General features: G+C 44.9%; 1 protein-coding gene across 1 annotated transcript in view; it reads left to right on the top strand.

Moving 5' to 3' along the window:
* fam163ba (family with sequence similarity 163 member B, genome duplicate a) overlaps positions 1-12,503 on the top strand; it is a 17,766-nt gene extending 5,263 nt beyond the window's left edge. Inside the window, exons 2-4 of the mRNA XM_030355446.1 lie at positions 10,717-10,832; positions 11,934-12,185; positions 12,312-12,503. Coding sequence (XP_030211306.1) covers positions 10,740-10,832; positions 11,934-12,185; positions 12,312-12,503 — 537 coding nt within the window. The 5' untranslated portion in view covers positions 10,717-10,739. The remainder of the gene's footprint in view (positions 1-10,716; positions 10,833-11,933; positions 12,186-12,311) is intronic.
* The last annotated feature ends 2,497 nt before the right edge of the window (positions 12,504-15,000 follow it).

Here is a 15,000-nt window from a genome sequence, read left to right as displayed (position 1 = left end):
TAAAGCTTGACGAAAGGACAAGACAGCTACCGGGCAGAGATGTCCAGCTGCCCTTTGCAGTGGCCTTGCAAACAACACACTGTCCACCCACACAAGACCCACTGAAACGCACACTGAAAATACACACACACAGTACAGAATACACAAACATGCATGCATACACTTCCCTGTAGGATAGCACTGCAATGTGCAGATGAAGAATCGGTTTGTCTTCTGTGCATCAAACTGCTTTCTGAGATTCTGTGTCTGCACACTGTGCAGTGTGTGTGTGTGTGTGTGTGTGTGTGTGTGTGTGTGTGTGTGTGTGTGTGTGTGTGTGTGTGTGTGTGTCTGTGTGTGCTTGTGTGTTTGTGTGTGTGTGTGTGTGTGTGTGTGTGTGTGTGTGTGTGTGGTCCCCACGTGCGTGTGTGTGTGAGTCTGTGCGTGTGTGTTTGTGTGTTCGTTTAGCCCACGTTATCAAGGGGTGTGGCAAGGTATAAACAGATTATGTCATTTTTTTATTTGATCCCCTCTACCCTACCTTGCTTCTACATTTCCTTTGGCATATTGCCAGTGTTAGGGTGTGTGTCTGTGTGTGTGTGTGTGTGCCCATGTATCTCTCTGTGTAGCTGGCTGTAACAGAGACTTTTTATTTGGACCAGAATGCATCCATATGTTTCGAGTGAGATACACAAGCCTTGAAATTCTATTTGGAAAAGTATACTTTATAATTTCACGCAATAATAATAACAAAACAACAAAGATTTTGAATTACCTCAATCTGGTTTTGAGCGCCGTGCTTTGTGGGGCTCATGGAGGGAGTTCTCGTGTTGATTGTGAGCTTGTTGCTCTCTGCTCGCTCCTCTGTAATGGCAGCACTTTGGGGGCCAATCTGGCCTAAAGGCTTGTCATGTTGTTTGACAGAGTCTGTGTCACATGGGTGTAACACATCCAGTAAATACAAAGTGTGTTGGATAGTCACACACGCTTGCTCAGGAGCTAGCGGGGTTGTGTGGCATGAGAATCTCGTATTTAGGGGTATACTTTTTCAACGTCTCTGTTGAATGTTGACATAACATACAGTAGATGCTCACCCAGCTACAGAACCGGGTCCATTTGGGTTCAGAGTTTTGACCATGCCTTTACATCGACCAGCTACTGGGTATACACATCATGCCATTGCCAACACTGAAGTCATTGATTTTAACTCCCCTGCATTATTAAGGGACTTGAACTCTGGGCCGGGCTGAAGTTAATGCTCGCCAACCGCAGGGTTTAGTATTTACATTTTATAGACTCTTATCTTTCGCATGAGCAAACAGTCAATAAGCGGTTAGTCAGCCGTCGCTGGTCCGAAAGCCACCAGTAAGTGCTGAACGTTATTATGAACACCGTGTTGATGATGTGCATATGTAATTATAGAATCCTTTTATGCTAATATATTGCCAGGTTACCGACAATCGCCACTGGGAAATACAAAAGACGAAGTAAGTGAAGAATAATAACCTCAAACAGAATTGACTCTTTGTCAAGTGATACAAAGAAAATGTGATTCGGTCGTCTTATCTGATTCAGAGGACAGGGAAATGGGAATCAGGTTTCAGGCGGGCCTGTGCCGCCATTAACAGGCCTGCCAGAGGGAAGAGGATCCATGTGTGTGCGTGCGTGTGTTTGTGTGTTTGTGTATGTGTGTGTGTGTGTGCGGTAAGCATCCTTATAATGCATGACGCTTGCTCTGTGTTTCTGTGTGTCTTGCTGTGTGAGGGAAACATTAGGAAAAAGACTAAAAGAAAGCATATTATTATTGTTCAATCAAAATATGTTGTTCTCACTGCTGCAATTTCACCTTGATGTTAATTTGTTCAGCTTTAATTTTCTGATATAACCGAGAGCCATAAGGAGAAGTAAAAACGATGCAGCACATCAGTAATCACATGGAAACGACCTTGTGTTCATTTTATTAAGAATAAAAGGGCAAGAAAAGAACAAGAAAGAATAAGAAAAATGTAAAAGCAAATAAATAAATATTCATATCTAAAATAATAACCAGATAAATATAACGTCATAATATTTCGTCAAATTAGCTAAAACGTTCAGACATCCATGTGTAAGCTTGCTGAGATAGTTTATGCATGAATCCGAACGGTCACTCCGACACAGAAGACAAACATTCCACTGATTATGATTGGGGCGGGAATACGTGTGTGAGTGTGTGTGTGTGTGTGTGTGTGTGTGTGTGTGTGTGTGTGTGTGTGTGTGTGTGTGTGTGTGTGTGTGTCTGTGTCTGTGTCTGTGTCTGTGTGTGTGTGTGTGTGTGTGTGTGTGTGTGTGTGTGTGCGTGTGTCTGTGTCTGTGTGTGTGTGTGTGTGTGTGTGTGTGTGTGTGCGTGTGTTTGTGTTTGTGTGTGCAGCAACCAGCATGTGTTTCGCCTTCCTTTCTAAAGTAATTCTCACAGCATCCCACCCCCCCTGAGAAACACACACATACAAACACACACACATCCACACACAAAGACACACACACACACACACACACACACAGCACAGTAATGTGTGTGGGTGTTATGAGTCAGCCTCTTGCAGGTCATTAGAGCACCTGATAATCTGTCGCTTTATCAACTGCCTGCATTTTCCCCTCGCTAGGCCGTGACATTTGTACATTTGTGTGTGTGTTTTTGTGTGTGTGTGTATGTGTGTGTGTGTGCGCGTGTGTGTGTGTGTGTGTCTGAGTACAGGTGTGTGTGTTCAAGTGAGAGGGCACATACAAAGACACACACACACACACGCATGCACGCACGCACGCACACACACACACACACACACACACAAACACACACACACACACACACACACACACACACACACACACACACACACACACACAAACTTAGTCTGTGTTCAGTGTGATGATGTAGGCGGGCAACCAGACATACGGTTTGTGTGCACACGAGTGTACACAGCATGGTGTCTGTCTGTTTGTGATTGTCTGTGTATGTGTGTGTGTGTGTGTGTCTGCGTTTGCCTGAGTTTATCTGCGTTAGTGTGTGTCTTTGTGTGAGTCTGCCTGCATGCAGGTGTGTGTGTGTGTGTGTTTGTGTGGGGAGAAGTGTTTGTGTGTTCTTGTGTGTGCGTGTGTGTGTGCATTTCTTTTTGTGCATCTGCCTGTGTGTGTGTGTGTGTGTGTGTATTTGTTTTTGTGCATCTGCCTCTGTACGTGTTTGTGTATGTGTACGTGTGTGTGCGGCATGACTATGTGCGTGCGTAATGATATCCTAGCGGGGGACTGTCTACAGTTGAAGCAGATCATGACGTCCTTGTATAGAACCTCATCAGCATCAGCACAAAAGAAAATGCACAGGCAGAACTCAAGGTTGGAAATGAATAACATCAAAGTTGAGCAGCGGATGAAGGTCGTAAATAGACCCAAACACATGACTGTGGGGGTGAGAGGAGAGGCCCCAGGGGACTGATGGGGCCCGAGGCGCAGGGAAAAGAGTCTTTAATATCTGCAGAGCAGCCAGATGACGGTGATTAGAGACAGGTGAGGGGAATTAGCAGGCAGTGGGGTGTGAGTGGCCTGACACGATGTTTAGTCTGTGTTTTGTGTGTGGGCGTGTGTGTGCATGTCATCGTGCCTGTGCATGTCTATGTATCGTGCATGTGTGCACGATACAAAAACATTTAGAAAAACATTTCACCCCCCACCCCGATTGGAGAGAGACATAGGATTGTTTTGCAAGCATCCTTGAAGGGTCCTTCTTTAATTTAGGCAGCAGAAAGTTGCCTTATATTTGCCAGCCCATGCCCATATATGGCTCAAGACACGCCCTTATATGGTCCAAGACACACTCTTATATTGGCCAACACACAACATTATATGGGCCAACACACGCCCCTTATATTGGCCAACACACGCCCTTATATGGGCCAACACATGCCCTCATATTGGCCAACACACGCCCTTATATGGGCCTACACACGCCCTTATACTTGCCAACACATGTCCTTATATGGGCCAATAAAAACCGTTATATGGACCAAGAAAAGCATACATTGGCAGCCTCTTACATTTTTTTTACAAACAAAAGGGCTTGTACCTTTTCCGCAGCTGTATGGAATGTTTGCGTTGCACCCGGGTTCTGTTGGTTGATCCTTGGAGAGAGTACTTACACTAGCACTTGCAGAATAGATGAATGGCGTATCTGCCTCGCGTGCCTCAGCAGTTCTAGAGAATGCACAACGTCAGCTCTGCAATTCGCACACAATTGATTGTACGCACTTAGCATTTACATGGGGAGCTGTGGATAATGTGGGCCTAGATGTTTCGTGATAACCTACGCCTTCTGTTAGTCAACAGATGGATCTCTATATTTAACCTACCCCCTTACCAAAAAAACATTCAGTTTATTGTTTATTAATTCCTTGCCATTATTTGCAGAACAGAAGAACAATACATGAATCAGAGACTTCAGAACTGTGAGTGTATCACGATTGTCTAACCAAGTGTAAAACGAAATATGTCTGTATGATGGGTACATAATCTGTCATAGATCTAGCAACCCAAGTTCTGATGTAACCAGGGGTTGGATTCTGAAACGGTTTGTAATGTGTTTGTGGGTTTTCTTCCAAATTCTCATATTGACCACTGCTGTATCTGTTGCTGATGAGGTAAAAGCGCTCCTTGGTTAATCCTTTAACAGCCTGTAATCCATACAACTTCATCTAGAACCTGTTCCGTCCCCCTATTTGCATCAGGAGCCCGCCGATGTTGATATCAAAGATGTATGTGGAATTGTTTCAACACTGATTTAATTGAGCGTATTCCTAATCTATTTTCTGGCCATGTATAATTGCTTTGACAAACCTCGACTTTAACCAAACCAAAATGGCTGGATTTGGATTTTGTTAAGAGCTGAATGATGATTTTGTTGCCAAATTTATTGCTAAATTAATTGAAAGTAGATAAATATTGATAATAATTGGGGAAAAGAAAGAAGATGATGTGGGCTCTGGGAGTATGCATTGTGTATGGATAGAGTGTGCACTGTTGTGGATTCAATTGGACATACAGTTTTGTTTCTTAATCAGTATACCAAAAATGTAGCTTGATGAATAATAAGTGACTAGATGTGAAGGGACACAAACATACTCTCTCTCTCTCTCTCTCTCTCTCTCTCTCTCTCTCTCTCTCTCTCTCTCTCTCTCTCTCTCTCTCTCTCTCTGTCCTTCTAACTCAGTCACAGACACACACACACACACACAAACACACACACACACACACACACACACACACACACACACACACACACACACACACACACACACACACACACACACACACACACACACACACACACACACACACACACACACACACACACACAAACAGCGGAGGAAGTTGTCCTGTTTCAAGGAGCCAGATTCACAGAATTAGTCAAACACTTTTTGTCATTCTTTGGCATTCTACCGGTGGCATAAATGGAAACTCATGAATAATGCGCTCAGTGATTTTTTTCGGAGCAACAAACTAAAATACTACTCAGCGCCTCCTTGGAAAGAATTGATTTTCGAAGACGTCTGGACAAAGCAGAGAAGGCCATTCCTTGGAGGAGCAGAGGTCAGTGGCCCAAAGAGAGGTGTTTCAGGTGCGAGGCGTTGGCCGTTGAAGGGACCGCACATTATTGAACAGCAGCCGGCCAAATCAAGGTTGTTATGAGAGGCATTAAGCAGGTGGTGTAATTAAATGAAGTCACCCCTGGGTGATAGTTAGGCTTTGGGCAATATCCTCCTCGTTTTATATTCACACACCAGCTAATAGCACCCTTTATCATCTATAATTAGCTGCGAGGGGTGATCATTACATAAATGTACCCCCATGGCTTACAGCAGAACACCTCAGGACCATAACAACCTTTTATGGTTTATCATCATTCCAGGGTAAAACCCTTGCTCCTCGTTGGAGTCTTTTACAACCTTGCAGCCAAAATGTCAGCATGTGCATTGTTTTGACTTGGTTCTGGTCAAAGACAGTGGATGGGCCATGCCTGCCAATAATATCTGCCATGGTTCCTGTTTTTGTTCTGAGTAGGAATTCAAAATGTAATTTGTGACATTGCGTTGATGTTTTGAGTGAGTATAACTAAGTCGCTTACTAAACACACTTTGTACACACACACACACACACACACACACACACACACACACACACACACACACACACACACACACACACACACACACACACACACATATACACACACACAAACACACACACACACACACACACACACACCACAGTGGCGTAACAAGGCAACGACGGGCCCGTATGCAGGATGTTGAAGGCGGGCCTCGTTCGTTTGTTGACGGGGGGGGGGGGGGGGGGGGGGGGTGTTCGGAGCGATTGTTGACGGGGGGACGGGGGGGTTCGGAGCGATTGTTGACGGGGGGGGGGGGGTATGGAGCAATTTATTTATTTATTTATTTTATTTTTTTTGGGGAGCCCTGATTGGCCCGGGCCCATACGCGCCCGCATACCCTGCTTACCGATAGTTACGCCACTGCAAACACACACACACACACACACACACACACACACACACACACACACACACACACACACACACACACACACACACACACACCACCTCAACACAAAACAAACTCCAGGATTGCGGTCCCCCAAAGGGAACCACCAAACATTTTGGATTAAAACCTACAACCTCGCTGGTGTCACTGCGGTGTGTCCGTGGGTCTGTGTGTCCTGTTATGTTTGTGTGTCGCGATGTGTGTGGCGCCTCCCGCTTTGACAGTTCAGGGGTGTGAGAGTAGGGTTCCCGTCATGTCGGGTTCCCCCCTGGATCTCTTCCCTCGGGGCAAGCGAGAAGCTGTCAACAACTATTACCTCCTGCAAGCCGTCCAGTCTGGCAAAGTGTCTGAGCGGGGAAGAGGAAGGTGTTTTTGTGTGTGTTTGTGTGTGTGTGCGTGGGTTTATTGAAAATTATATATATTTTCTGGTCCCTCTCCTTTACACTCAGCTGTGTTGTGAATAATTAATAGTGTTTGTCGCCTCGCTGCGATGCATCTCCAACACTAATCTGATTATGTCTGAACATGTTAGCTACTGCTTTTAGTGTGTGGGTGGGTGGGTGTGTGTGTGTGTGTTTGTGTGCGTGTCTGCGTGCGTGAGTGTGCGTGTTGGCTTGCATGCAAAGTTGGATCATCACCAATTCAATCTTTTAAATATTATCTATATTAAATAGTGTTCTTAGTTTTTATATGATACAGTAAAATTACAAAACATACAGGCACAAAACACAGGAGATGTGTCAGACTGACAGACTGATGTTGAATGAGGACGACTTTTATTTTGCGGTACTTTGAGCATCATTCCTTAGGCTAGTGTTATGTCTTCCTATCGATCCAACTAGTGAACGATGTGGCTCTGTGATTGGATTAGAACCCTGGCCTATTTTGAGCCTTGAGGGGGTGGTTAGAGAGGTGAGGTAAGAGGGGAGAGAGAGAGAGAGAGAGAGAGAGAGAGATAGAGAGATGTAGAGGGAGAGAAAGGGAAAAAGAGAGAGATAGGAAGATGGAGAGGGAGTGAGAGAGCGAGAGAGAGAGGAAGAGGGCGAGGGAGAGAGAGAGCGAAAGAGAGAGGAAGACAGAGAGAGAGAGAGAGTTGGAGAAGGGCACGTAGATATTTGATTGTGTTTCCAGACGGACTGGGAGAAGCAGAGAGTCTAATCCATGCTAACTTCATCGAGAACCCCTCCGGATATCCGTAGCAACAGGGGCCGGGCGTATTGTTTGGACATGCCACCCGACACAGTAATTTCCTGGGCTTTGCCTCTGAGATGCTTTAAGGGTTGGTTTATGGTCCAAAGATTAAAGCTGCCCGTCCTGAATGATAAACAGTCCCCCTGCGTCGCCGTGCTGGGGTCCAGGGTCTCTGAGACCAAGCTCAGTAGTTTGAGCCCATACACAGACACACCTTTTCATGAAGGTGTACATAGCGTAAAAAAACACGTGAGGTCCACTAAAAGGTGGAATGGTGGATTAACTAACTATATTATAGTATATACAATATTTCAGTGGTATCATGCTATAATAGTTGCTCCATCATTAATTATATATTGCAAAGATACATTAATCAACCTTATTCCTGCATGTGTCTGAGGTCTGTTGGACAACACAGAGCCCTGCTGATGTGTGCTGGCCGCTACAATCATGGCTTGGGGCTGTTCAGTCATAGCTTAGCAACAAGACTGCAGGGGCCTATTTTTGGTTTCAGGCAATTATCCACAATGCCGTGTTTGGCAGTGTCCACCGCAGGCCCTCAAACTGGGGAGGGGAATGATTGAACGAGAGTCATCGTATGTCTCACTTCAGGCCAAGGAGAATTATAAGACAAGTTATTATAAATAACTAAATACTGTTTATTGTGTGATGAAAAAATATAATGATACAATTAATATTTGGAAATGTGCTCTGGTAAAGTGATGTGGAGAACATAGACTGTACTTCCAAGACCCTGCCTGCAAAAAACAACACTGGTGGTTGTATATGCAATTATTATAATAGTCAATAGTCACAATAATATATTGTAGCATTGTCATTGTTTATAGATTTGTTATTGGCAAGATGATATGTTGATTATCTGCCCTTAGTTTCCCCTCTGCTATATCAATTCTCTTCAACACACTGAAGTTGGATGAGATGTTTTTGACTACAGTGTATCGAATAGCACGAGAGAAGCATCCTGAACTCAGTTTTGAGTTACGATCAATTTATCTTGCTCTGTTTGAGTTACAGTCGAGAGTCACGTAAGCTATACCAACAGTGTCAAATACGATACATCCGTCTGACTGGTAGAGGAAAATAAAGGCTTATCATTTGTTTCCCCATTCAACATGAAACTGGTTCCTCCCTCACTCTTTTCATATTCATTTGTATTCACTCTTATTCACTGTCCACCTCATTCTAATCTTCATTCGCTATTGAAATGTATTTTTTACGGTGATTGAATGCTGCAGGTTCTGTATTCAATAAAGACTTATATATTGATGTATTTATTATGTATTTCCTTTTGTTCAACGTCCATAATTCATCGTCCACAGCTTCAATGCTTCTTTCTCCATCCCTCCAGTTAAACATTTTTGTTCGGGAATTTTATTACAGTGATCACTGATTTGGAATAACCAGAAGCCTTTGTTTTAAATAATAAACAGAGTAAAGTAAGAAAGTCTGTGTAGCCCGATAACAACTTAGTTTCTCTCCTGTGGCGACGGGGTTAGAGGAAAATGTTGTTGTTTTGTTTTTTTCATCATAGCACCGCAAAACTCAAAGACAGATTATGAACCAAACTTCTCCTTTCATCGCAGCAGGCACTCTCTTCTTTTTTTGGAGCCCAGAGAAACACGATAATCCCCAGTGCACATGCACTGAATGAATCGACCGACTGTGTACCTGGCTGTGTTTATCTAGTTTCCTGATGCCCTGTCAGTCACATGTTTATCATTGAACAGAGCACACTGGCACCCACACTTACATGCTTACTCCAATATTCCCATGACAGCCTTATGCGAGTGCTCTGCAGAAACATGCAGTGTCGTTTTAAACGTTGCATTCCGTGTGTAAGCAGCGCTCAGAGAAACGCGTCAGGGCGCCATTTCCCCATTTCCCCATTACACTATCTTTTTCATTTGTGGAGTAAATTGTGTTACATCCCCTTTTCCGTGACCTCATACAAAACCATCGCTCATGGTCCAAATCCCCCCTGTCGTCCCTCCCCCCTGTATCGACTCTCTCCCTGCCGTCATGCTAAAGTGTCTACTTTATCGTCATATCCGTGATGTCCCTTCAATCTCTTTCTCACTCTGTCTCTTTCTCTCTCTCTCTCTCTCTCTCTCTCTCTCTCTCTCTCTCTCTCTCTCTCTCTCTCTCTCTCTCTCTGTCTCTGTCTTTGTCTCTCTGCCTCTCTCTGCTGTCTGTCTCTGTCTCTGTCACTCCCTCCTAACACCTGTGTTGGTACCTGGTTGTGTCTCAATCTGACAGCAGTCTATAATGTGAGTGGCCATTGTTGGGTGATTCTATTAGCGCTCTCCAAACTGCTGGCTAATCCAATGAGTGTGAGTGAGGCGATGTGCGGTTATAATCCACTTAATGAAACCCGCCCGACGCCCGGCCCTCAGTGTCCTCGTTAGTCTCCCCCTCTCCTCTCTCCCCCTCTGTTCCCTGTGTCTCGCGGCCTCACTGTTTGTTTGCTCAGAGACATTCAACCATCTCTTCTTCTTCCACAACTTCCACTGTGCGTTGGCCCGCTTCACTTTTACAGTACTTGTCCTACTGTATCCTCTCTCTGCTCTGTCTTTGCAGCTCAGTGGAAAACTAAGGTAGCCAATGTTGCGACTATTTGGCTATTTTAGAGTCTCGTGAGAAAAGGCTTATATTCATGCGACATATGATGCAAAGACGGTCACATTCAAAAACCAATTGGGACTATAATAATCTGTTTTTTTGTTAAAGCAAAGATTGAGCAGCATTTGAGTATGAAAAACCTGTACGAAAAAAGTTTTCTTTTTACAGATTTTTTTTTGTCTCTCTTCTATCCTACCTTTCTTCTCCTTCTGTCTTTCCCCTTCTCTGTCTTTATTATTTCTCTCTGACTCTCTCTCTCTCTCTCTCTCTCTCTCTCTCTCTCTCTCTCTCTCTCTCTGTCCCTCTGTCTCTCTCTCTTCAGGGTGTTGATGGAGAGGCATTCGAATGACAGCCGGGACTGTGGTGATCACTGGTGGTATCCTAGCGACCGTTATCTTATTGTGTATCATCGCAGTCCTCTGCTACTGCAGGCTGCAGGTAAATACAAACATGCTGTGTTGAGTGGGTGTGTTTCACCATTGACAAGGCGAGACCATTTTGTATGGCCCTTAATCACGGTTATAGTCTTAAAGGTGTTCACTGGCCCTGTTTATGTCACCATCGTAACACTAGCTGCTCCAAAAAACAAGGAAAAACTTCTTTAATTATCAAGGAGGAAACCTTGAGACGGAAGTGGTATTGGGAGAGACTGATACTGCTTGACTCCCTCATTTCAAATTAAGAGCCCCTTCCATCTTCTAAACGAGAAGCCAGAGAACGAAGGAGCTCGGATTGGTGCAGAGGAGGGGGGCGGGGGGGGGGCTGAGGTTAGAAGTGCAATGGGTGCCATGATGGACATGTATAACAGCAATTTGTGTGAGGGTTGTTCGTTTTTGTTATCATGTAACATGAGACTGATATTGCTTGACTCACTCATTTCAAATTAAGAGCCCCTTCGATCTTCTAAACGAGTTGCCAGAGAGTGAAAGAGCTCTGATGGGCAGCTGTAGTGGGACTTGTAATCATTTCCCCTGCAGATATTACTCTGCAATGGCATGACGAGGCAACTGGGAGGAAGTGGATGCCCTTTATTGAGGTCCGGGACAATCAGACGTTTAGAGATTGAAAGAGACTTAAGTGGGGACAATATGCCAAGTATGCACATTCATGCAAAAAGATTAGTTAATAGGATTAATTTATAGTGTATCTAGAGCTTAATCCTACTTGCGAGGTTGCAACTGCAAAGAAACTGAGGCAAAGGATAAACCAGTAATTGTTGTATTTCTGATATCTGTCTCTCTTCGTATTTGTAATATCCTGCTTCCTCTCTCCCTCACTGTCCTTCACACTGCATCCGCCCTCCCCCACTCCCATCTCTCCTCTGCATTGATTCACCTCTGGGTTTTTCTACATTTAAACCCTCCATTACTTTTCCCCTCCATTCTCTCGCTCCTTCGTTGCCCTTTTTCCCCTCCTTCCATCCCTCACTCTCCCTCTCCCCCTCGTCCTTTTATGTCCTTCACCGTCTATTCCCCTTTTGTCTTCCTCCCCTCCCTTCCTCTCCCCCCTCCTCCCCCCTTGTCTTATCGGCGACCCCAGTACTACTGCTGTAAGAAGGAGGAGTCGGAATCCGAGGAGGAGGAGCCCGACTTCGCGGTCACGTCCCGCCTCCCGCCGGTCCACTCCAACCACAACATCGTGGCGGCCGCGGCGGCCGCCTCCTCCGCCGTGCCCAATGGCCCCGCCCTCTTCACCACGCCGCCGCTGGCCCGCAAACTGACGCGCTCGCAGACCATCTGCCCGTCCTGCACGCACTATGAGCTGCCCTTCTATCTGCAGCCCGCCCCCCCGGCCCCGCCGCAGCCTCAGCCCCAGCCCCAGCAGCAGCTGCTGCCCCAGCACCACCTTCAGCTCCACCCGCAGCAGCAGCAGCTGCAGCTCCACCCCCAGCCGCTGCCCCACCACCCCCTCCCCCAGCACACCTACCACCAGCCGCACCCCGACGGACTGAGGAACGGGGGGGAACGCCTCAGCTTCCGGGGCGGGCCGCAGGAGCTGGACCTGCCGGTGCCCGTCAGCCTGTCCAGCTACCGCAAGAACCACCTGACGCGGGCTGTCACCATGAGGGACATGTTCACGCGCAGCTGCAGCATCAGCACCGACGTGTAGCCCTGTGTGTGTGTGTGTGTGTGTGTGTGTGTGGGGGGGGGGGGCTGATGGTGACGGTGGAAAAGGTGAAGGAGGAGAAGGGAGCCCTGATGGGTTTTTGAAGTTGGGTTCTGGTGGGACTTGGGCGTCTGGGGATGGCTGGGTGGGGCTCTAGGTTGGGATGTGATGGGGCCTGGGTAGGGCCCCTGTTGGCGGCCTTAGTGGCTCAGATTCTAGTTTCCGCAGGAGGGAACTGACTCTTGCGGCACTCCGGACAGGACAGGCGAAGACGATGTTTTAAGCAGTAAGAAATAGCAGGAATTCCCACCTTCAGATGAAACGTACGGTTCAGAGTCGAGACATAGTGACCCTGAACTTTGAATGCTGTTCTGCTCTGAACAATAATTTTGTATCAATCATTTTGAATCTGAGTGAAAGAGTTCTACTTGGGAGGAGGGATGAGGCCTGAACACTATGACGGCCAAACAGAGAATCGACCCGGGTTTGTTTCTTTCACTGCTGGTTTAGATTAGACCATCTATACCATATATAATACAACAAAACCGATTTATTCAAAATAATATTATATTGGTGAAGTGAAGGAACCAACTCTGTAGCTGTCACCTGACTGAGACCACCTAAATCAGCCAATCAGAGGCCATGATATATTGTTACATACTGTAAAGGGCTTACCAAGAATAAACGAAAGAAATTATTCCAAACGATATGAACTCTTCTTGTAGGTACCACCATTTGCCAAACCTGATTTCTAGGTGCCAAACCAAGGAATTATGTCTGCGTGTGTGACTGTATGTGTGGTTGGTTAACACAATTGCCACTTTTTTCTTGAAATAATATTCTTGAACTTGAATTAAACTTATAATGCGCCTTTCATTGGGACCAATCTCAAAGTGCTACAGGCAAGAAAATGTTGCTTTGCTACTGAACCCGATTTTGGATTGCAATAACATTTTAGATATTAATGTAATAGGGTGTGTGTGTGTGTGTGTGTGTGTGTGTGTGTGTGTGTGTGTGTGTGTGTGTGTGTGTGTGTGTGTGTGTGTGTGTGTGTATGTGTCTCTGTGTGTGGCTCAGTGTGTGTGTGTGTGTGTGTGTGTGTGTGTGTGCGCGAGTGTGTGTGCGTGTGTGATTTTGTCTTATTTATAAATGTGCCAATTTACCATAAATTAGTGCTAACACAGAGTGTAGGTCTAATCCTAACATTTGTCTACGTTAAGCCAGCCTGAATGCGTAAAATATGTTGCCGGTATGTCCTCTGACACATGACAAATAATAATTATAGTTAAAAGACCACTAGAGGTATAAGTACAACACACATACACAACAGCAGAAGGTTTATAGAGTGATGCGATATAGATGTGATGTATTATCATTCTCTTGTTTCAGTTCCAATTGTGGACCTCTCCCACTATGGATTTGGCTGTTTAAGTTCGATGGAATTACAGATTCATGGGATGTGAGATTCTTTTTCTTTTTCCAAAGGCTTGTCAATGAATATTTAACATGCTCGTTGCATACGGATCCGCGCCCTCGACTGACGCCGAAGATCTGGACATCTACACTTTGTGGACCTCTCTTCTCTCCTGGTTTTATCATTCGGAGATCGGCTAGCGTTGCCTGGCCCGCGATGGATGGCACTCTGACATAAGGAAGCGATGGCCGACATTTACGGTGCCGCGCGGGGACACATTAAATGAGTGCAATTATTTATCGCCGGGATATAACCGGAAAGGGGAGAGCTGCTGATTGGTTGGTCAAGGTGGGTGGGGGGTCACATGGTGCTGATTGGATGTCTGGCGGGTTTTTATTGTCGTCCTTGTATTGAGTGGTGAACACCGTTGTTGTCTGCCTCTACACTTCAAAGAAACAGAACATGCCATCTCTAACGGCAACATTTCCAACCCTATTGCGTGTCTTAAATAGACCCTTTAGGTTCCCTGAGAAGAAACCCAATTACACGCTTCTATTCTAGTCCTTCAGCACTAGATCGGCTCTATACATAAACACACCTTGGTTTTTATGAAAGAACTAAAAATACCTTATTTTGTTTTCTCCCTCCATCTGTTTCCATGTACAAGGAAGATAGATATATATATATATATATATATATATATATATATATATATATATATATATATATATATATATATATATATATATATATATATATATATATATATATATTGCATTATTAACAGACGTTTTTTTTTTCTCTTTCGGTTTTGACATGTAAATAGAAATCGAGAAACCACACACAGTTCAAGACCTAGACTACACACACACAACATACAAAATGACGGTATGCTATGCTATACTTAGTTTACTTCTTGAAAGTCATTTTATTTGACAGCTGCACAGGAAATGTAGTGCCATAAAGGACGACCAGAGAGTTATATTAGATACTATAATAATAGTATTATTAGTGCTCATTATGTCGTTTATAAAATGCAGTGTTGCTTTTATCTTGACAATACATTATTCTTTGCGTTTGCTTTTG

The sequence above is a fragment of the Gadus morhua genome, chromosome 4 (assembly GCF_902167405.1).
Source record: "Gadus morhua chromosome 4, gadMor3.0, whole genome shotgun sequence".
NCBI lineage: Eukaryota > Metazoa > Chordata > Actinopteri > Gadiformes > Gadidae > Gadus > Gadus morhua.
The sequence above is the reverse complement of the archived record's forward strand: the minus strand, read 5'-3'. Positions and strand labels throughout refer to the sequence as shown.